Raw genomic sequence first — 22,708 nt, 5'->3', positions numbered from 1 at the left:
TGTTAATACGTCGAAAATTATTGTTAATACATGCAAACGTTTTGTTCGTTTTGTTGGGCGATTTTTAGTAGAGATTACTTCAAGTCGGGAAGTAGCGCTGGTACGTATGAAGGTTCTAATGTTGAATACTCCAACGTACGCCGGGGAAGCATTAGAAGTGCATTGGCACCTGGATACTTCATCACGTTCTGTTGACTTTCGGAGTGCGAAACCTTTGCAAATGTATCCTCGTCGTTCGTCCAATACAAGTTCGTCCATAAAAATTCCGGCCGTGAATGCAGCTTGAGCGGCGAGTATATCTATAATTACAACTTATGTATATGCCGATAATGTTTCTTTTCGTACGCTTAATACCAGAAAACGAGTCTTACGCGAGCGTGCATGCCGATGGGTTCCGCGGAGCAGCAGCGTAGTCCGTTCAGAAGCGGCAGAAGTAATACATGCGCGACAACAGGAACCGTTGCCGGATTTGCCGACATGCACAGAAGATACTTCCGTTTACCTTGAAACTCGCACGTTGCGAACGTCGTTGATTTTCCCGGCTTCATATCCACGCAACCTGAAGCAAATGAAGCAATTAAGGATACGTGTCAAGTAGTGTATTACACTATACTAATGAAAATAAAAAGAAAGAATATACCGAAATGTATAGTGGCATTAAAACTGTGCTTCAAGATATTCTTTAACATATCTTTGTCGTTTGCCCGGCCCATCGTCACGAGTACATCTACTTTTTCTAAAGCATTCTTGATTTTGTCGATTATAGCGTTCAACCTACGAGAACATATTAAAAGTGACGCAGACATTAATTATTTATATATCACATCAACTATTACAGCGATTAAAGGAAATGCAGTAAATTTCTATTACACTTACTGATCAGCCGAAATTCCAAAGTCCACGGGATCGTAATCGTTTTCTTTTAATAAGGAGATCAGAGTTATCCTGTTGCTGTCATACACACATCCTGGTGGTAAGTTATTTCCGAGTTCTTTTAACTCGTCTCCGATCGATAAACAACCTACCGATGGAACTTTAAAAACTGGAACTGCCACGATGCCACATAATGTCAAAAGTCCCAATTCTGCTGGTCCAAGACGACAGCGTGCTTGTAAAATTTGTTGTTTGTCTTTTATCTCGCAGCCAATGTGTCTTTGAGGATAAAATAAATTATTTTATGATAATATAACAACGTGTACATTAAGAGTATGTTAAAGGATATCTCTTTGTATACCTAATATTCTCATCCACTTCTGGCTCGATTAAGACGTCAATCTCCTGTGCCTTGTTGAAGTAATCACTATCATCGTTATTTCGTGTTTTTGTTATTCTTATATTTTCAGGCTTTACAACTGCCGTGGCTCCTACACACAAACCGTACATGGAAACAGTAATTAAAATTCGTAAGCAGAAAAATGCAATTTACAAACAAATTGTGATCTTTCTCACCGTCGGGTATAGGTTGTCTGCTTCTTACCCACATGCACGTGCCAGGTGCGACCGAAATCTGATTGTCGATGGCCTGAAAAAAAAAGAACAATGTTTTACGGAAATCTTGATAAATTTTTACATAGAGCGTTACATGGACTCGAGACAAAGTTTGACGTTGGTCAACTTTGATTAATTTATATCAATGAGTTATAAATCGTCTATACGGTCAACATCGGATCTTATGTGATGGATATGATTTTTTCTATTAAATTTGAATTTTCTTAGCTTTTATTTTAAATTGTGCGCCGACAGGATTCGTCAGACTTAAGACACAGTTATAAATAAGTTAAATTTCGATGCTTGAGAGCATCTTAAAATTCCCCCTTCCCACCTTCTCTGGAAAACTTTAAATTAATTTATTGCGAAAAATAATACCTCAGTCGGGGTTCGATTAATTTAATTGACATTTAATTTAAATGGCGGTATTAATTTTTGCAGAAATTCTTCGTACAATTCCCGTAATCTAATATTTTCCATGCGTCATATAATGTAAAAAAATTAATATTCACTCTGTCGAAATCGTTGCAGGCTATCGCCCGTTAAATTAATTGCCGATTAAGTTAATCGGTGTTTGATCTAAATTACCCTTACCGTGGGAGGTGCTGCCCGTACTTCCCTCGTGCCCATCCCGTCGCTGGCCAGCACCGCATATCCATGTTTGGTAGAAGACCTAAAAGCCGGCACGTTTGCTGTAGAATGTATATCTTCGGCCAGTATTCTGCCATGGGCGAGTTTCGTATACATAACTTCTGTTTGCGGCGGTGTCGATTCTATTATATTACGCATTATTTCCATTTCTCTTATCACAAAAGTGTTAATTTTTTCTTCTCTATTTGTTTCTTCTTTCTCCTATAAAAAGAATCTGTTACAATGTGTACACATAGTTTCGCGAAAAATTAATTGCTACATTGCTCCGTGCATGGAAAATATTTTACTGTTTCTTTTCTGAAAACGCAATGTGAGCAAAGGGTATTATCTTACGTTATTATTGGCCATATACATTTCTTCCTTGGAAATGGAATGCGAAGGTCCAGCATTATCAAGCTTTATATTATTGTCACAATATATTTCTCCCTTGGAACTGTAATGCAAATATGTATCATTATAATTACCATTGTCTTCATCTTCGTTATTCAAAAATTTATTTTGCTTATGTTACCTGTTTATCAAAAATATTATTGAGGTAAAAATTTGTTTAACGTCCTCTAAACTTTGTAGTACAGTTTGCCAAGAGTCGCACATACTGATGATAAGTGTTTGCTTTCGTACTCCACATATGGATCTGTAACACGTTAATAGTGTAAAAACTATCAAATCAGAAAGTTTCAAATCTTATTGCCGCCAATGATAATTTAGCAGTAAATAATTAAAAATTTTTAATAATCGACCAAACCAAGATGAATTTATTTATTAAATTAACACAACAGTCTAATTGTGAGTCCACGGAATTGTGCCAGTAACTCAGAAATGTTATGCTAATTTAATAAATAAATTTGAGCCAGTTTAGTCGACTATTAAAGAATTTTGATTATTTACTGTAAAAACTGTAACTCATAAATTCTGCAAGATAAATAAAAAATGTTACCGTTTCAAGTTATTCAATAAGTTGTTTAGAATTGATACTGCTATATTTAGTTCTTTAAAGATATTATCATCTATGACTTTCGTAATCGCTTCATATACAACATCCTTTGTTGAGGAAAATTCAGGATCGCCAAATACAATAATAATATTGCATTCATTCTTATCGGTCAGAGAAATTAACAATCTCTATATGTAATATGAATTATATAAATATATATATGTGTAAAAATATGTATGTGCGATTGCGTGCGAGAAAGATGTTTGAAATATTGTGAAAGTTACCCTTAATACGTTTTCATCACATTCCACAACATCAGTGGAAATCAACGTTGCGTTTAGATTGTCTATAGTATATTCCAGAAAAGGAAAATTTCTAATGAATTCTTCCTCATCACCTACTGTATAAACAAATAGAATAAAATTATTAGAATACTTTGCTTTTCAGTATTTTTTACAGTACAAATTCACGTTTAATAAGTTATTAATATACATGTATGGAAATATTTTTTTATCTTCAAGTACTTATACAAGATGATAAAACATTTTGCTTGGCATTTTTTAAATGTCGATTTTAAAACGTATGATATTTGTTTTGCAAAAGAAATTTACATACCGAATAAAACAGAGCACTTGAGAGCCATTTCATCAAACTTTTTGGTTTTTTCTATCCTCGGAAAACAAACTTTTATCGTCTTTTACACACTTGATTTTGATGACCGATATTTGCTGACTGACTTACTTTGCCTACTCGACGAAGTAAGCCTCAAACGGCAAACAGAAAGTGTTTTGGTTTATTTTCGATCAAAGTGTTCCATTGTCAACAATGTTTTGAGCGCAATTTCTTCACTCGTACATCAACTAATTTTGTTGAGCGCAAATTTTGAAAATATCTTATAAGTCTTTCAGTAAAGAAAATAAGAAGGTTTGTCATATTAATTGACATCGGCAAAATTGCAACGAGAATTGAACAAACCCTTTTAACGATAGCTTGGCGATACGGAAAGGATATACATCTGCTGTTATGTAATCATTTAAATTATTTTATGTAATCTAATCGCAGTATATAAAATAATTAAAATTATTTATTACTTTAATGTTTTTTTAAATTAATCTTATTATTCTTAAATAATATTATTGAATGATATATAGTATTTAGTAATGACATATTTAAATTTTATGCCCAAGAAAATATGATCACTCCAAGTCACTTTTAATTAACGTCACATAAAATTTTTCTAATGTATTACAGGATCGAATTTTTTGCTACTAATAATACAGCTGGGCATAACTTAATATTTATAAATGGCGTTTATTACAATTAGATTTGGGATGTTAAATATATCTAAAAAAGATATTAAAAACATAAAAAATAAACGCTAATATTTTGTAACGTACAACAACAGTTGAAAATCAAATGTTATTGAAGGTGTGAAATTAAAATTATTTTAGGTATATTTATTAGAATAAGAAATATTTCATAAAATATATATACCAGTTTTTTAGATCCAATAATCTCAGATTACTCACTTATAAATATATGATCGGTCTCGCTCTGCGCGTTTACTTGGAACGAGCCACTATACCATGTCTCTTAATTTTAATTTAAAAAAAAAACACATACTTTAGAAATTGCGTTTAATCGATAAAACAAGACTTATAGAGTTTTTTTAACATGAAAATATTTGAATAATACATTATAAAATTTATCATTTTAAATTATTTTTTACGAAGGCTTAAGATGGAAAAAGAAAAACCACTTTGATTGCAAAGTTCTTTATAAATTAAAAGTTAATTAAACCAATCGCGTATAGGTATGCACACTATAGAACAGTTGTGATCAGAATTATTACAGAATATTAATGTTAAATTAAAGATGATAATTTCAAAATTTATTATAAAAAGATCTTACATAAAAGTATTATTTTTATTTATCTTGTTTTTTAATTTATTTTGCAAAAGACATTTTTTTAAATAATCAAACTATTTAAACATCGTTTCTCTAAGCTTTTATTTAATAAAATTAACTGGCAGCGTCACTTGATATAAAAATACAATATAAAAATACAATAATAAAAAGTATAAGTAGAATATTTATAAGCAGAAGATAGACGATTTAATCAAATAAAATTATTCAAAAAATAATATTTGCCTAATACAATTATAAAATACAATTATAAAATGATAAGATTTACTCATAGAGAATATAAATGCCTGGTATTTTTATCTATTACAACAGTAAAGTTATCTTGATAATTAGGCCGAATTGGTCTTTATAAACTATCTTTGTGGAAATATCTACAAGCCACTCCATCGAAAACAAAAGTTTTTTAATAGCAATCAGCAAAGTCAACAAAGTTAATAAAAAAAATGTACACTGAGAAACAAATATGATACATGTGACTATATAGTAAAATAATTATAGTCAGAAATATAACTTTTATAATTAATAATTATTACTATAATATTAATAACCATTTCCTTGAAGTGGATGCTTATACAGTAATTGTTTTATGATACAGCTTACCATATAAAAACTTTCATTTGGTTATGGCATTTGGTAATCACATCAGTCGTATATTAATATTATAATTATAAGAACTTTAATATAATTTAAACAAAGTATAATTTATATTGATAGACTATAAAATATGGTTCCAAAAATTACTATAAATTATAATAATATTATAATTATTACAACCATTTTTTTTCTCGGTGTATGACAAGTTTTTAGAGGAGATGTCTTTTTTAAATAGTTATCCACAAAAAAGTAAATATAAAATATACATGTGTAATAGTGAAAATATAGACCTTTCGTTTGGATCGTAAGCACAGGCAGGTTTTGGAGTGAATCTTTTGTTTTGCATGAAAAATCGAAAATTCACGTGGATCCATCGCAAATATGTATATGTACATACACAAGCAGGCAAAAATGCCTAGGCATTTTTGTCTTCTTCTTTTCAATGTCGAAGCATGCGGAAAGAGAAAGATACTCTCTGAAATGATAGGTATAATATAATAATGCTTAGGAATTAAAATATTCATCTTATTAACCGATCTGAGAAATGTCTCAGCGGATGTTGTTTCAAGTTGGGAAGTAACGCTAATACGAATGAGGAACCTAGTGCTGGATTCTTCAATGTACGCCGGGGCAGCATTAGAAGCGCATTAGCGTCCTGATAGCTTATCACGTTTTGTTGATATTTCGACTGCGAAATCTTTGCGAACACATCCTCGTCGTTCCAATACAACTTCGTCCATAAAAATTGGGGACGTAAATTCAGCTTGGGTGGCGAGTACATCTGTAATTGCGACAACTTATATCGATGATCGCGTCTCTTTTCATACGCTTGAAATACGAGAAAACGAGTCTTACACGAGCACTTGCGCGGACGGGCTCCGCGGTGTAGCAACGCAATTCGTTCAGAAGAGGCAGAAGAAATATATGGGCGACAGTGGGAACGGTTACTGGGTTTGCCGACATGCACAGGAAATACTTTCGTTTGTCGTCAATCTCGCACGTTGCAAACGTCGTCGATTTTCCTGGTTTCATATCCACGTAATCTGAAGCAAACAAAAACTATATATACTTGTCACGAAGTGACATTTTACACTGATAATTAAAATAAGAAGAAAGAAAATACCGAAATGTATAGTGGCATTAAAGTTTTGTTTCAAGATATTTTTTAACATATCTTTATCGTTTGCACGGCCCATCGTCACGAGTACATCTACTTTTTCTAAAGCATTCTTGATTTTGTCGATTATAGCGTTCAACCTGCGATAACATAATTGTTAAATTAAAAGTGACGCAGATATTAATTATTTATATATCACATTAACTATTACAGCGATTAAAGGAAATGCAGTAAATTTCTATTACACTTACTGATCAGCCGAAATTCCAAAGTCAACGGGATCGTAGTCGTTCTCTTTCAACAAAGAGGTAAGAGTTATCCTGTTGCCGTCATAAATGCGTCCTGAAGTTAAAACATTTCCAGGTTCTTCCAACATATCTCCGATCGATAATAAACCTACCGATGGGACTTTAAAGACTGGAACTTCCACCATACCACATAATATCAAAATTCCTAATTCTGCTGGTCCAAGATGGCAATGTGCTTTTAAAATTTGTTGACCGTGTTCTATTTCACAGCCAACGTGTCTAAAATAAACGAAGTGTTTTATGATAATAACTGTGACAATAGAACAAGAGATGTACGAAATAGATGTGTATTATAAGTATTTAATATATACAATTTGAATCTTTACTTTTGTTCTTATTAAAATAAGTAATGTTAAATAAGAATAGTACAGCATTTTTCATCATTTCTCACAGCCAGAATGTCAAACATATTGTATTATGAATCTCTCAAAACATACAAAGCAAGATAAAAAATAGATAAGCAATAAAAAATGGACTGTAAAGGCCATTTTTTACGTTCCATAATAATTTTTTTAATGGACATGTAAATTAATTTCTTTTTAAATATTTTTAAACGCCAAATACAAAATAGGCATTTTACATTTCTATTTCTATTTTAAATACATTTATGGCAATTAACAAAGCTCATATTGAAGGACACATTACTTTGCATACCTAATATTCTTGTTCTTTTCTGGTTCAATTAAGACGTCAATTTCCCGTACCCTGTCATTGTTATCATTATCCTTACATTGTTTCGTTACGTTTACGTACTGAGGCGTTACAACTGCCGTTGCTCCTATACATAGGAATAATAATTAATTCTCTGTCGTAAACAGACAGATGCAATTTACATTTGTGATCTTTCTTACCGTTGGGTATAGCTGTTCCACTCCTTACCAACATGCACGTGCCAGATACGATCGAAATCTCATCGGCCTGAAAAAGAAACGATATTTTATTCTTGTTCTTTGCATAAAGCATCACGATTCGGGACGAAGCATGACATTGACTAACTCCGACTAACTTAATCGGCGACTAATTCAATTAACAATATTAATTCCTGTAAAATTTTTCACAAACAATTTAATTGTCTCCCACGATCTAATATTTACTTCACGCACGTCATGTAACGTAAGAAAATTAATAATCCCATTTACGCTGTCGAAATCGCGCGGACTCTCACTCATTAAATTAATCACCGATTATGTTGATTAGAGAATATCCTGATCGCACAATTTGCCGTGTGTGTCTATTTCTAATATTCCTTTTCCACCCGTCTAACAAATTTGTAATATTAATCTAGTCTACAATAAAATCGTACGAGCTTATGTCACTTATTAATTGGTGTCCGATCGAAATCTTACCGTAGGTGATGCTGCCCGTACTTCCCTTATACCTATCCCGTCGCTGGCCAGCACTGCATATCCATGTTTGGCAGAAGTCCTAAAAGACGGCACGTCTGCTACGGAATACATATCTTCGGCCAATATTCTGCCATAGGCATCTTTCGTACGTACTATTTCTATTTCCGGCATAGTCTGTTTTATTATATCACGCATTATTTCTATTCTTTTCTCCACTGAAAGAATATGCCTTTCTTCTTCATCCATTTCTTCTTTATCCTGTAAACAGAGACAATTACGATTTATACATTTATTTTCGCGAAAAGTTGCTACATCGCACTGTATATAATAAAAAATATTTTACTTCTTCTTTCTTGAAACTGAAATTTGGATGGAATACATTGTCAGGTCTTACGTTCTTATCACCACACTTCTCTTCCTTGGAATTGGAATGCGAGGGGCTTTCATCGTCAGAATTTGTGTTAATATTGTCACAACATATTTTTTCTTCGCAACAAGGGCAATTATGTAAACTGTGTAAATCACAATAATCTTCTTCCTTGTTATTCAAAGAGTTATTCAATTTATATTGCTTCTTTATTAAGTGTGTTATTATCAACATTGATTTTTTTGCGTCTTTTAAATTTTGTGATATAGTTAGCCAAGGAGCACACATACTGATAATAAGTGTTTGCTTTCGTACTCCACATATGGGACTAAAATTAACGTTAATAGTGTAGATAACTATATAATGTCTTATAATTAAAAACTTTGTAGGATAAAATAAAAAATATTTACCGTTTCAAGGTATATATTATGTTACTTAGAGCTGACACCCATTTGTCTAGTTTACCAAAGATATTATCTTTAACTTTCGTAATCGCTTCATATACAACATCTTTTGTCGAGGAAGACTTAGGATTGTCAAGAACGAGAATAATATTGCATTCATTCTTATCGGTCATAGAAATTAAATTTTCCTGTGTAAAACATAAATTTTTACAAATATAATGTAAACGCGTATGTATGAGCGCGTGCATGTATGCAAGAAAGATGTTTAAAATATTGTTGAAATTTACCTTTATTACATTTTCGTCGCATTCCACAAACTCAGTGGAAATCAGTTTTGCTCGTATACGAAATAATATATGACGTTCCAGGAAAGAAAAATTTTCATCGAAATCTTCCTGTACACCGTTTACTGTATAAATACATAAAATAAAATTACTAGAATACTTTTACGGTACTTTTCAAATAAAATTTTTGTTTATTTTTTTATCGTGCAAATCGACATTTCATAAAATTACTAGTAAAAAATTCTAATATAAGATTCTATTATTATATAAGTGTACATATATGAAATTTATTTTATTCTTCATGTATGAATACGAGATCATGAAACATTTTGTTTGATATTTCTTAAATGTCTACTTTTAAATGTATGTTTTGTAAGATAAATATACGTACTGAATAAAATAGAAAACTCGAGAGGTATTTTATTAATCTTTTTCGATTCTTCTTCCATTCTTGAAAAGTTTTGTAACTGTTAAACTTTTACTGTCTTCTACACACTTGATTTCGATGACTGCAGACCTATTCGATGGAGCAATTAAATTTCAAACGGCTGACGGAAGTGTTTATAGTTTTTGACTTTTGAAGTACTTCTCGGACGCAAAGTTCCTCTACGTGTTTTGAAAAGTTCCAACAGTGTTTTGAATGTGTCGCACGTGCCAGATCTCTTCGCTCGTACGTCAGCTAATTCTGTTGAGCGCAAATTTTGAAAATATCGATCGTAAATCTTTCAGTAAAATAAAATAAAATAAAATAAAAACGTTTGTTATATTAATTGATATCAACAAAATTGCAACAAGAATTGAATAAAATCTACTAATGATAAATTGCCAATGCAGAACAAATGTACATCTGCTACTATTACGTAAATCATTTAATTACGAAATAAAGTAATTAAAATTATTTATTACTTTAAGTTAAAATTTTTTAAGACTAAAGTTTGATGCTATAAATGGTTCAAAGCATTTTATGAATGAGAACAAAAATTTTATAAATTGACCAATTAATGTTTGGTAGCGTTTGTAGCGTCAAGTAGATATTTGATACTTCAAATGAATTTGCACCGTATAGAAGAAACCTATTTTTTATCATGGTCTCTATACTTTAACAGCTTTAACTTATTGTACCAGTGTAGCAGTGTTAATTAAAAAAAAAAACCATATCACTGAACGCACATTGATCCGTTTGCTGAATGCACTCAATAGTTGCGTTTAGCAGAAAAAGCAGTTTTGCAACTATTGTAAAATTTTTCAACACAACTGGTTCTTGCTTAATTAGTTCTTCTGTGATCTAAATGTATAAAGATTATTAAATTAATAAATAAATTTTATTATAAGTTTATTAAATTAATTAATAAATTATACTATAAACTAATCATATCAAATAACGCGGCCAAATTCTTTTACATGATTGCTTTATGCATTGGCTACGTTCAGAAAACACAACCGTTGCACAACAATTGAGTAATTCGCTAATATAATTGGTCTAAATTTAGAGATCTAACAGTAAGGACCAATAATCATTGACCGCTCACTGATCACTTGTGTTTTCTGAACGTAATCATTGATTCGTCAGGAATTAAGACCAATCGTGTTAAAGAATTTTACAACATTTGCAAAGCTGCTTTTCTGCTGAACGCAACTATTGCTTCGATTATTTTGCATCGATTACTATAGTACTGTAAATAGTTTATGAAAATCTTTTTATACTCGTTCTTTTGTTCCATGATCTCCCAACATTGATTGCAATTAAGAGCCACTTGCACCAAACTCTGATTAAAGCCTTTGGCACACAATACGATTTTTTATGTTAAATTGCATACGAGGCATCTTAATACATGTCCCGATTGGCTCGGATGATTATGTCACCAATCGTAAGCCAATGAGGATACATAGTAAGACGCTTCGTATGCGATCTAGCATGAAAAATCGTATCGTATGCCGAAGGCTTAACTTAATCATTGATTAGTCCATTGGAATTGACCAATCGTATTTGTCGTTAAGCAAAATTAACAAAAGCGATTGGTCAATTCCAATAGACTAATCAACGATTAAGGCCGGTATTCATAGTCAAATCTTATCTCAAGACCGTCTTAAGTAATGTCTTAAGACATCAATACTCTGTGATTAGTTGTTGACATCTTAAGACAATACTTAAGACGATCTTAAATATAAGACTCGACGATGAATCCCGGCCTAAGTTAATCAGAGTTTGGTGCAAGTGGACCTAACAATTTACACCAATAGAGAGTACCCTATTGCTAGTTGCTGTGCTCTGATTGGTGGATCGCAATCACCAGTTGGATTTGTCGTCAGTTACTGATGTAATATCGGCTTAAAATTGTTCATTCCCCCACCCCACTTCATTCATTCATCAAGATTTACTGTCGCGCTGTCATAAACAAATTCGCCGCGATTTACATTTTAATTTGAAAGAGTTTGAAAAAATAAGAAAGCACGGCTGAATATACACAAACAAAATTGAAGATAAACCGCGAGTTAGCTTTAAGAAACCAATGGAGACTGCTTGTGTTGCATTATAGGTTAAACTCAAAAGTAGAGAGAAATAAGTACGTATTCGAGTATTTTCGTCAGGATGACGTTACCCGGGATTGGGGTGTTCGGCACAGGCAGCATCGTCAGGATCATCATACCCTTCTTGAGAGAGAAAGGTTTCAGAATCGAGGCTATATGGGGTCGTACGCTGGCGGAGGTCACAGAGGTGGCAAACGATCTTCAAATACCATTTCACACTAGTCGTATAGATGACGTTCTTCTGAGGAAGGACGTTGACCTAATCTTCATAATGTGTTCGCCGAGCCTGCATTCCCAGATCGCTGTCAAAGCCCTGGGCATAGGAAAGCATGTCGTGTGCGACAAACCTGCAGGTCTCAGCCAGAGTGAGGCTCTGAAGATGGTACGGGCCGCGCAGTATTATCCTTCACTGATCAGCATAGTCAATCACAGCCTGAGGTTCCTGCCAGCCTTTGTGCATATGAAGAAGGCATTGGAAGACGGATACTTGGGTGGACCTGTGACAGTCATAGAAGTACGAGTGCATATGGGAAGTTTGTTGCACAATGGTAAAGCACTATGAAGTCAAATGAAAAGATTTAAACTGTTCTTGGATGCTTGATATTATACATTATTTAAATATTTTATTATATTGTTTTGTCTGGCTGTATTTATTTTGAATTATTTAGAGGAACATTATACAATGTTATTGATTATTTAGGAATTGCTTTACACGTACGGTTGTTTGGAGCTTAGTTTTTCTTGGTTTTTATTATATTATCAGTTTATAATCTAGCTTTTCTTGTTTTAAGAGAACTAAAAAAAGATAGAAGCTAAATTAAATTGAATTTAAAGTTAAAATATATTTGTAGAAATCAGCCTTAAGTCATTATTGCATGTGGAAAAACTTAAACTAACTTAATCAATAACTTTTAATTTAATAAAAAATTGTTTTTTAAATTTTAACTAATGTTTTAAAACAAATTTTAATCTATTTACATTTTTTAAATTGTATTTATACAATAATAAGGGATAAAAATGTTTTATCTCTTTCAATACTACTATGTTTATTCAATTATTATTAATTTTTCATAATAATAAAAATATATTACTATATTAAAAATATTTTGTTTTATATAAACTTAATTTACAAAAAATATTAAATTTGTTTAATAATTTATATTGTAATTGTTTTCTTATGTAGAGCAATTTTTAAAAATTACAACAATTAAATTAAAAATTATATAAATAATTTTTAAAAATAATTTTTAAATTAATTACAATTCTAATTTTTTAAATTATGATATAATGTTAATATTGTATAAAACTCTGAAAACTCTTAATATTATAGATCTATTATTTTATATCTGAATTAATGTGCATTTAAAGTGAAATAGATATATGATTCAAATTTGGAGAAAACAAAAAGGAAAATTCTAACGCAGTGTAATTCAGTCTAGCAATAAGAAATAGACTTATATAAAGATTTTGAAATTGCTGAGAGTTTTAAGTAACATTAAAAACAAAATATTTTGAAATAATAGATAAATATTTTATAAGTTTTTTTTGCAAAATATGGTCTTTTTTGTATAACAATTGAGAAAGTATATTCTTTTTACATTTTGTATAATTGATCAGAAAGTTTACAAAAAATTATTAGTATATTTAAATTGTAATTTAGTTAATATTTGTAAATATTTTTCAGGTTACGATTGGCTATGTGATGACACGATGGGTGGAGGGATTCTGGCATTGGTGGGCAGTCATGTTATAGACTTGATCTTTCATTTGATGGGTCAACGAGCGTCAAGGGTGCACGCCGTTGTGAGAACGTTTACCCAAACGACCAAGTTTATTAATGGAATCAGGCATGTTACATCGCCGGATTTCTGTAGCTTTCAAATGGAGTTAAGCGGCGGTACCCTGGTAACGGCTACCCTTAGCAATCATCTGCAAGGTCAGCTTTCCCAGGAGGTGCTGATATGCGGTGGTGGAAATCATTTAGTCGTGCGAGATGGAGATTTGTATGGATGTCGCGGCGAGCAGGAGGAGATCCTGTATCGCGACACGGACGATTTGCAAGGAATATCCCTACCAATGGCGGACTCCATACCCAGGCCTTACGTCAAGGGACTTAGGAAGATGATCGCAGCGTTGAGGGAAGCTTTTCAATTGGTAGAAGATAAAAGAGGTTGGATTAAAGAACCAGTATTTTCCGCTTCTACGTTTGAGGACGGTCTATACGTGCAGGCTGTTATCGATGCGCTGCGACAAAGTAACAAACAGCGTGGATGGGCAAAAGTCAATATTCTGACGGAAGAACCAGATCCGAATCCCTTATTGAGCGCCGCTGTCAGAGCTACAGCCATCTCGATATAAGAGTTCGCTCCACAAAAGATTTTTCATTATTTATGAAAAGTTGCTGTACATTTGATATATATATATAGAAATTGTACATTGATACATTAATCGCGGAAAATAATCTTTGAGACAGTTATCTCAATTTTTATTTTTCTATGTAACATTTAATTAACTTATTATGTAATTTATTTCATTTTTGTGTGCAAATGTTAATGTATTATTCTCCATTGTACATATATCCATGTATGAAAATATTTATAAATGCTGGTTGTGCTTAAAGCAATAAGTATATATTGCTTATATAAATATAAGTATATTTTAAAAGTATAAATATTTAATATACGGGATAAAAAATATGTATTATAGAAAGATAATCTTATTTAAAAACTTGAGCATCTTTAATTTTCCACTCTGTATACGTGTAAAATTAATAATAAATATTTATATTAATTATCTAATCGTAAGCTAATTATTTATACAATCAAGAGTATTCGCAAAATTTTTCTCGCTCTCTACAGACTTACGACGAGCGCGCGCGCGCACGCATAGATTTGAACATGGCGCAATTCGTCACGTGACTATATTTTAGTTCGCTATTTCTTGGAGACATCGATAGAAGCGCTGAAAATTGTCGCCTTTTTTTGGTAAAAAGTTTCCGATCTTGCAGTTCCTGTAGCTGCCTGTAGCCGGCGTGAGCTGGCGTGAGTTAAATTTGAAAATGGCGGGTGATAGCACAGCCGAAGATGAAGTTATGGAGATAGAAATTTTACCATCCACGAGCACGAATAGTGAAACGAAACTCAAGGAGAAGGATGGTAAATCTGCGAATATGCCGTGGTACGTTTGATTTTTGCGACGGAAAATTTTATTTTTGGCCTTCACCTTTGTTACCGCGAGTTTAGGTTATCTTTTGTCTTCCTCTAGCTTTTGCAGTTCTAAGCAAAATAGAGCATATTTAAATCTAGATAGATAAATTGGAAAATGTAATTAAATTTTAAAAGAATATTCTAGCTTATTTTACTGATATTTAGTTTATAAATTTTGAAATTGAGAGCATAATGTTATGTTCATAATCGTTAGCAATATTATTTATTACATATATAAAAAAGAAATATTAGAAATTTTAGTGAATATAAAAAAAAAATATTTATATTGACAGCAGCATTGATTAATTGTATTAAAATTTTTTCAGTTGTTACATTATGAATAATATAAACCTAAGAATATTAAATTATAATGTCAGTTATTACACAAATATTATTAATTACATATTATTTTATGAGACTAATTGTTTAGATATATATACAGAATATAGAGGGATTTTATGCTACAAATTCACCAATTATAACTTTTTAGAGAAAAAAATTAGATTGGAAATGAAAAACATTTTATCAGTAATACATTTCTATCAAAAGTATGCTTTAATTTAACATATAATAAACTCCTAATATTTTGTATGTTTAAATAATTAATTTCATAATTGTTTGTAAGATTTGTGTATTTAATATTATTTTAATGTAAACTTATCTTTCTTACATATTTTTACTTAAAAAGATCAAGATAAGAGAAATAAAAGTATTGCTTTGTTGCAGTTGTATTTAAATGTATTTTTCGACCTGATTTTGTTAATAAAAGATAATTTTTTTTAGTTTGAACATGAATATGCTTTTAATGAAAATGTATCACTGGCTTTTCTTTACTTAAAATTGTCTCTAAAAATTATATTATTTGATGAATTTGTAAATATAAAATAAATTCTTTATTTTGTATGTTTGAATAATTTTGTGACTATGTTACGAGGTCAGTATGAAGATATTATTATTAATTGTTGCTATCTAGGATCGAAAAATATCGGCCTCAGGTATTCTCCGACATTGTTGGCAATGAGGACACTGTATCCAGATTAGCGGTCTTTGCTCAGCATGGAAATACTCCAAATATTATTATCGGTGGCCCACCTGGAGTGGGCAAAACTACCACAATTTTATGTCTGGCTCGTACTCTGTTGGGACCAGCGTTCAAAGAAGCCGTACTTGAACTGAATGCTTCAAACGAGAGAGGGATAGATGTAGTTAGAAATAAAATCAAAATGTTTGCTCAGAAAAAGGTAAAATATAAGATATTAAACTTTTTTTCAAGTAATTTCATTCTTCTATATGATTATTTTCACGTTGCAGGTGAATCTTCCAAAGGGGAAGCATAAAATCATAATTTTAGACGAGGCAGATAGTATGACCGACGGTGCGCAACAGGCGTTACGCCGAACGATGGAAATTTATAGCCACACAACGAGATTTGCTCTCGCGTGCAACAATACAGAGGAGATTATCGAGCCTATACAATCGCGATGTGCTATGTTAAGATATGGAAAATTAACAGACGCTCAAGTCTTGGCTAAAGTTCTCGAAGTCTGCGAAAAAGAGAATGTAATTAAACTGTTGCAGACAGAAATTCTAACTTGATTTACCAAATTGATTATTTATCTATTTGTTTACAGATTTCTTATACAGATGACGGTATGGAAGCGATAGTATTTACAGCTCAGGGGGACATGAGACAAGCTCTAAATAATCTGCAGTCTACATATAACGGATTTAATCATGTGAATGCAGAAAATGTATTTAAAGTCTGCGACGAGCCTCATCCTTTGATTGTCAAAGACATGCTGGATAATTGTATAAAGGGAGACGTTTCTAAAGCATGCACAGTAAAGTATTTTGAAAATAAACTTACTGCTTGATATCAAATACATATATTGTGTTAAATTTATATAAATTATACTTGCCAGGTAATGGATCATTTCTGGAAAATGGGATATTCGGCAGAAGATATTGTCAGCAACGTATTTAAAGTTTGTAAAAATCACACTATGGACGAGAAACTGAAAGTGAAATTTGTTAAGGTAAATTATATGCTACAATATAGCACAATATTACTCATATTTCATTTTTATGTATTTCAAAAATATTTACAGGAAATTGGAATAACACATATGGGAATAGTGGAAGGCATCAACAGTTTGTTACAGTTACACGCTCTAGTGGCAAGACTTTGCCGCGCATGCACATCAAAATAAAATTATGCGAAACGATTGTACTCTGTGTATTGCTTTTCAATAAATATACTTATATATTTTTCATTACATATATATTTCTGTATCATTTACAAAAGAGCCGTTATTTTGTCGGATTGAAAATATATCGTCAAAATCTTTTTCCTAGAAATCATCGTTTTGTGAACTGCAGCACGGTATAGCTTTAAATAACGCTGCATGTGTGATATATTTTAATGCGCAACTCATTGAGTATATTATTAAAAATAGTGACAAGACTAGCAATTTTAAGAAACAAAAATTTATATTCGTACGTCAATTTATGACTTACAAAATTATGAAGAAACTTATGAATACCATAATATATTCTTGGTTCGTAATAATCCTTATAATAAAGATTATAAGTATATATTTCTAATGTACGTTTACCGTACTTTGTACGAAATTTTACTTCTACTTAAAATAATTTTATCAATATAATGTAATATAACTTTCAATAAATGTTTTTAAATGCACGAAATGTATTTTACACGAAATTCTTTTGATTACTCTACATCAAGGCTAAATGATAAAACTTTGTACATTTATACACTTAACTGATAGAAACATACTTATCCAGCAGATAACGTTAGTTTTATGAAATTGCATATGTATATTTATGTATTATCTTTATACATAGAATTATATTAGTAAATATTACCTACATCTTCTCCGGAAGTGCAGACGCATGTTCACTAAATTATCTCGCTATTAAAGATATGCTAATACTTTATTTATCATATGACAAATAATTATATAATAGTCATAGAAAAATGCATTTATATATAGATAATATTTGTCCAAAAATATGTCCAAATGCACTAGACCTTTAAGCTCAGTAAGTCGATTATTTATATCTAATGAGTAAATATCGATTTCGAGAACTTCTATTTATTAAAAATTAAAAATCAAAGTATGTAATCTCTTGAAAAAAAACCTGTTTTTATCAATAAAATTTTTAAAAAGAAAAATGAGTACGTATTTCAAGTACAAAACGTATGTTAGAGATTCCAGGTACGTTTTTGATCTTGAATAAGGCTTCTGTCTTTATCTAAAGTCGAGTTCTACTCATTATAATATATGCGATTTATCAGTCTTATAGATATTTTTGTATTCTCTTGAGAAATATCTCGTTTTACGTAAATAAGTGTGAAATCTTTTAGAAAGAGATAGCTAAGATAAACTTCGTTATAGTTATTAATTTTTTATGAGATGCTATTCTTGCAACACGACATGATGTGACATATCATAATTATTATACTGTAAATGTATTTGATACCGTACGCTTAGAACTAATCTTGATTAGACATGTTCAAAGTGGAATAGCTGAATTTGATAAAACAAGCGCATAGATGGAAGTCCAACGTGCCGTATCATCAGTTTGTAATATAACCAATTCCAAGCTATATATTATACGTTTCAAGAATCTATCGGACGGACCTCCGTATTCATCGCTTTCATCCTTATCATTAATAATATTGACATTCCGTTTTTTTTTCGCAATTTACCGTAACATCGATGCTGCATGCTCTTTTAAAATTCTCATTTATCTTGGAAACCGGCTTCACCACTTATATATACATATCCTCTCATTCTTTTTGTTTCTCTCTCGTCCGAGGAACGTCCGTGAATTTCCAAATCAGCACCACTTCTCCATCGGCACAGATGTTAAGTGCGCTCTCGGTTTCGGAGAGGGCCATCGTAGGGCGCTCTGACACGATTCTGCCCTGGAGGGCGTCCTTGGGGGTGGCTGCGGCGGACCGGACTGAGATTCCTGAGGGTTCGCGTTTCCATTTACCTCGGGGGGCCGCGACGGGATCTTCTCCATGGGTGGATCGCCGCGGTGGTTCCTCTTCGTCGGTTTTCGCGTCACGTCGTGCTGCGGCGCGGCTGGCGGCGCGCTCTCCACGGACTGAAGACTCGCTGCTCGATGTAGTGAGAGCCGCAGCGGTTTCTTCGGCGGCGCCGGACGGATCTTTGCCTCTTGGCAGCTGTACACCATCGACACTTCAGAAGTCTCCGAGGCGCGAGACTGGGTATCCTAAGTACGGGAAGAGAATCAGACAGATGTTTCAATTTTTTTAAATCTTGATGAATATTCCTGGTAGCATAAAACATTGGCGCAATATTAAGAAGTAATGTAAAGACAATAATCCACAATATTGGGTCCAATATTTTGTAGAGTAAACGCTTCATCTTATTTAGCCGATTTGTCTAAGCAGCAATATTGGTTCAATATTGGTTCAACATTGGGCCAATGTTAAATCATTCAATTTTTCATATTGGACATTAATTGCATCCTAATTTGAAACTAATAATATTTTATTATCAATATTGGCCTTACATTGAGAAAACATTGGCCAATATAACCAACATTTAGCCAATGTATTTTGCTACTAAGAATGTTGAATGCGTTCTGAATGTTTTCTCTTAACATCCTCTCTCTTTGTACCTGTAAACGATAGTACGTCGGCTCTGAGTCGAACTCCAGAGACTGCAGCTGCTGCGAGCCGCTCTTGCGGCTCTTGTGCAAGTGCTCCATGGCGGACTCAACGCGTGGCGATCTCCGACGCTGTTGCATCTGCGACTGCAACACAGGCGACTGTTTGCAGTCGAGACTCGCCGTCGACCTCGCCAGCTGGAGTCCCTGGTGCTTCTGTCGGTTTCGGGGCTTGTGATGACCGTTCGCGGCTCCGTCGGACGAGAAGTCGAGCTCGCGCTGGCTCCTCGCTGAGTCCGTCAAGCGCCTGGAGTGATCGCTGCTGTGTCTACTACGAACGGTTGGCAGGCTCTGCCGCAGTTCCGTGGAACTTCTCACGTTGAGGCCAGGTAAATTCGCCACGAGTGCCGTCACTTGAGGACCCTTTTGGAAAACCTACGGCACGAAATCGAACTTCTAAACTATGTGGTATCAGTTTCGATTAATTGAAACCCAATTGAATAAAGATTCACATCTATTATTTCTTCTAACTTTAGCCTTTGCTGCTTTATTCAATTAGCGTTATTTTCCTAATAAACCCCAACTAAAGTTATAAAAAGCTATATAACTTATATAATTTACAACAATTATATAGTTTTTGCTGGGTTATTACTTAGCGAGAATTTATGAAAAGTTCATTATCAAAATATTTAAAATTTGAATGTACAGATACATTTTATGTGAAAGATAAAAGATTTTTGTCGATATCGATTATCCCGATTGTTGCTTCATTATGATAAATGCATAGCTTGATATTATTTATTTGTGCTTTTAAATCCTTATATGAAATTACTTCGTTTTGAGAAAAGTATTAATTTTTTAAGTAATTTATCATTATAATAAATGTTCCTAATATAAGATCATAATTTTGAGGTCAAAATCACTGCAGTTCAACGAACTCATCTATACGGAGAGAGATGTTTGTCCCTCCAAAAAGACGAGACGGAATTGATCCATCTTGATCCGAAATGCGTCAGCGTTTACCTGCACATGTTCCTGACGACTCGGTGGTGGCTCCTCGGTTGTGACCTCGGTCCTGCTCGGCGCCAGGAGATCTCTGACCTGCTCCTCGAGATAGCCGATCCTGTGTGTCAGTCTGAGATTATCGGAGCGTAAAGTGCGCAATGCCGCGAGGGATTCGCCCTTTCGAAGGACCACTATTTGCGCGGCGTCGGGCGTGACGGCTAGAAGACGCGCGAGGTCGCTCCTGCTGGCTCCTACCACCAGTTTTCCGTTCACCTCCAAGATTCTGAAAGAAATGTTGACCGATTAAGCCATACGTGACTGCAACCGCGTTCTACTCTAAAGCTCGAAACGATTTAGATGATCCATAATTCACGTCAGAAGAATTTTATTTATGATATAATTATAAATAAAAATATATTTTTATTTATTATTAGTATAATATAATATAATTATAAAATACACACACACACACACACACACACACACACACATATCTTCTATATAAATAAAAATGTAAATGTTTGTTCCTCATCTAAGATCTCCGTAAGTTTTTCACCGATTGCTTTGAAATTTTGACACAACGTTGCATTCGTAACCGGGAGTGTTCTTATGGGGTCTGATTTTGGAAATACCGTGTGTTTAAAAAATGATAGCCATAATTTAATTTTAAACAATATTTTTTAAATATTTTTTTGTAATTTTGACACAACGTTGTATTAAATTTAGTTAGAAGTACGTGAATAAATAAATATTAGATTTATTACTGGTCGTTTCATAAATGCAGGCCTTTAATTTGAGAATGTTTCTTTTAGCGTGTATATGACAATTTAGAATCAATGGCAGGATGCCATTGAATTTGAAATTTTGACACAATGTTGCATTCGAAATTGGAGTGTTCTTATGGGGTTTGATTTTGGATATACCGGTGTTTCAAAAATGATGGCCATAATTTAAGTGTAAAAAATAGTTTTTCATTAATATTATTGAAATTTTGACACATTGAGACGGGGAGAGACGGGGAGAGACCGGGAGAGACCGGGAGAGACGGGGAGAGACCGGGAGAGACGGGAAGAGACGGGGAGAGACCGAGAGTGACGGGGAGAGACGGGAAGAGACCGGGAGAGACGAAGAGAGACGGGTAGAGACCGGGAGTGACGGAGAGAAACGGGGAGAGACCGGGAGAGACGGGGAGAGACCGAGAGAGACGGGGAGATACCGTGAGAGACGGGGAGAGACCGGGAGAGACCGGCAGAGACGGGGAGAAACGGGGAGAAACGGGGAGAGACCGGGAGAGACGGGGAGAGACGGGAGAGACTGGGAGAGGCAAAGAATGTTTCTATTGTGTTTAAATTAAGGTAATAAAAAAATAAAGATGGCTCTTATTTTATTGAAAAAAAGGAACTTATTTAAAACAGTCTTTTGAATGGATTTTTAAATCCATGGCAGCTTTTAGAAAAAAAAGTTAAAAGTACGTGAATAAATAAATATTAGATTTATTAAAGATAGATAAATGCTTATTCAAAAATAAAATAAAAAGAGCAACAGTAAAGCAAGGCTCTTGAAAGTTAAACAACGAAAGCAAAGAAAATTTGAAAAAAACGTAGCATAAGAATAGAGAGCCACAGCAACGCGTGGCAGGGCATAGCTAGTATATATATATAAACGGAGAGAATTTTTTCATAAAATTTACCCTTAAAATCTGGTAATTGTGGAATAATGTGTGACCTTGAAGAATTTTACTATACTGTTTTACTATACTGTTTAGTAAAATTTACTAAAATTATAGTAAAATTTACTGTACTTTCAGTTAAATTTACTAAAAATATAATAAATTTTACTACAAAGTATAGTAAAATTTCTCCAGGTCACACATTATCCTACGCA

General features: G+C 33.0%; 4 protein-coding genes across 4 annotated transcripts in view; 2 read left to right on the top strand and 2 right to left on the bottom strand.

Annotated features, from left to right (window-relative positions):
- Nucleotides 1-74: 74 nt before the first annotated feature.
- LOC105835215 lies at nucleotides 75-11,112 on the bottom strand. Its single transcript, XM_036289638.1, has 20 exons — nucleotides 9,811-11,112; nucleotides 9,142-9,544; nucleotides 8,759-9,059; nucleotides 8,365-8,622; nucleotides 7,870-7,936; nucleotides 7,673-7,796; nucleotides 6,962-7,237; nucleotides 6,717-6,850; nucleotides 6,356-6,636; nucleotides 3,689-3,767; nucleotides 3,358-3,473; nucleotides 3,077-3,261; nucleotides 2,651-2,773; nucleotides 2,473-2,572; nucleotides 2,083-2,340; nucleotides 1,343-1,522; nucleotides 877-1,175; nucleotides 641-774; nucleotides 351-559; nucleotides 75-299 (listed from the first exon to the last, which is right to left on the bottom strand). Exons 1-20 carry the CDS (start codon nucleotides 9,866-9,868, stop codon nucleotides 75-77), a joined length of 3,810 nt encoding a protein of 1,269 aa, XP_036145531.1. The 5' UTR covers nucleotides 9,869-11,112.
- Nucleotides 11,113-11,751: 639 nt separating this feature from the next.
- LOC105835216 (glucose-fructose oxidoreductase domain-containing protein 2) lies at nucleotides 11,752-14,743 on the top strand. Its single transcript, XM_012678275.3, has 2 exons — nucleotides 11,752-12,496; nucleotides 13,633-14,743. Exons 1-2 carry the CDS (start codon nucleotides 12,010-12,012, stop codon nucleotides 14,304-14,306), a joined length of 1,161 nt encoding a protein of 386 aa, XP_012533729.1. The 5' UTR covers nucleotides 11,752-12,009; the 3' UTR covers nucleotides 14,307-14,743.
- Nucleotides 14,744-14,864: 121 nt separating this feature from the next.
- Nucleotides 14,865-17,434, top strand: LOC105835219 (replication factor C subunit 2). The gene is made up of 6 exons (XM_012678279.3): nucleotides 14,865-15,125; nucleotides 16,128-16,395; nucleotides 16,466-16,714; nucleotides 16,786-16,995; nucleotides 17,077-17,190; nucleotides 17,263-17,434. Exons 1-6 carry the CDS (start codon nucleotides 15,007-15,009, stop codon nucleotides 17,362-17,364), a joined length of 1,062 nt encoding a protein of 353 aa, XP_012533733.1. The 5' UTR covers nucleotides 14,865-15,006; the 3' UTR covers nucleotides 17,365-17,434.
- LOC105830436 overlaps nucleotides 17,427-22,708 on the bottom strand; it is a 95,817-nt gene continuing 90,535 nt past the window's right edge. The window contains exons 9-11 of the mRNA XM_036290340.1: nucleotides 20,843-21,107; nucleotides 19,832-20,254; nucleotides 17,427-19,420 (exon numbers count right to left, since the gene is read on the bottom strand). Coding sequence (XP_036146233.1) covers nucleotides 19,019-19,420; nucleotides 19,832-20,254; nucleotides 20,843-21,107 — 1,090 coding nt within the window. The 3' untranslated portion in view covers nucleotides 17,427-19,018. The remainder of the gene's footprint in view (nucleotides 19,421-19,831; nucleotides 20,255-20,842; nucleotides 21,108-22,708) is intronic.

The sequence above is a fragment of the Monomorium pharaonis genome, chromosome 7, assembly GCF_013373865.1.
Source record: "Monomorium pharaonis isolate MP-MQ-018 chromosome 7, ASM1337386v2, whole genome shotgun sequence".
Lineage (NCBI taxonomy): Eukaryota > Metazoa > Arthropoda > Insecta > Hymenoptera > Formicidae > Monomorium > Monomorium pharaonis.
Note: the sequence above shows the minus strand (reverse complement) of the source record. Positions and strands in the feature narration are given on the sequence as shown.

Bases quoted from the DNA above. Each gene is read 5' to 3' on its own strand.
- LOC105835215 (XM_036289638.1), bottom strand. From the start codon at position 9,868: ATGGAAGAAGAATCGAAAAAGATTAATAAAATACCTCTCGAGTTTTCT. The intron at 1,523-2,082 runs GTAAGGGTAATT...TTTTTTTTTCAG, and splicing joins TACGGGCAGCACCTCCCACG to GCCATCGACAATCAGATTTC. The intron at 1,176-1,342 runs TGAAAATATAAG...ATATTATCATAA, and splicing joins GCCACGGCAGTTGTAAAGCC to AATAATTTATTTTATCCTCA.
- LOC105835216 (XM_012678275.3), top strand. From the start codon at position 12,010: ATGACGTTACCCGGGATTGGGGTGTTCGGCACAGGCAGCATCGTCAGG. The intron at 12,497-13,632 runs GTAAAGCACTAT...AATATTTTTCAG, and splicing joins GGGAAGTTTGTTGCACAATG to GTTACGATTGGCTATGTGAT.
- LOC105835219 (XM_012678279.3), top strand. From the start codon at position 15,007: ATGGCGGGTGATAGCACAGCCGAAGATGAAGTTATGGAGATAGAAATT. The intron at 15,126-16,127 runs GTACGTTTGATT...GTTGCTATCTAG, and splicing joins AAATCTGCGAATATGCCGTG to GATCGAAAAATATCGGCCTC. The intron at 16,715-16,785 runs GTAATTAAACTG...ATTTGTTTACAG, and splicing joins AAGTCTGCGAAAAAGAGAAT to ATTTCTTATACAGATGACGG.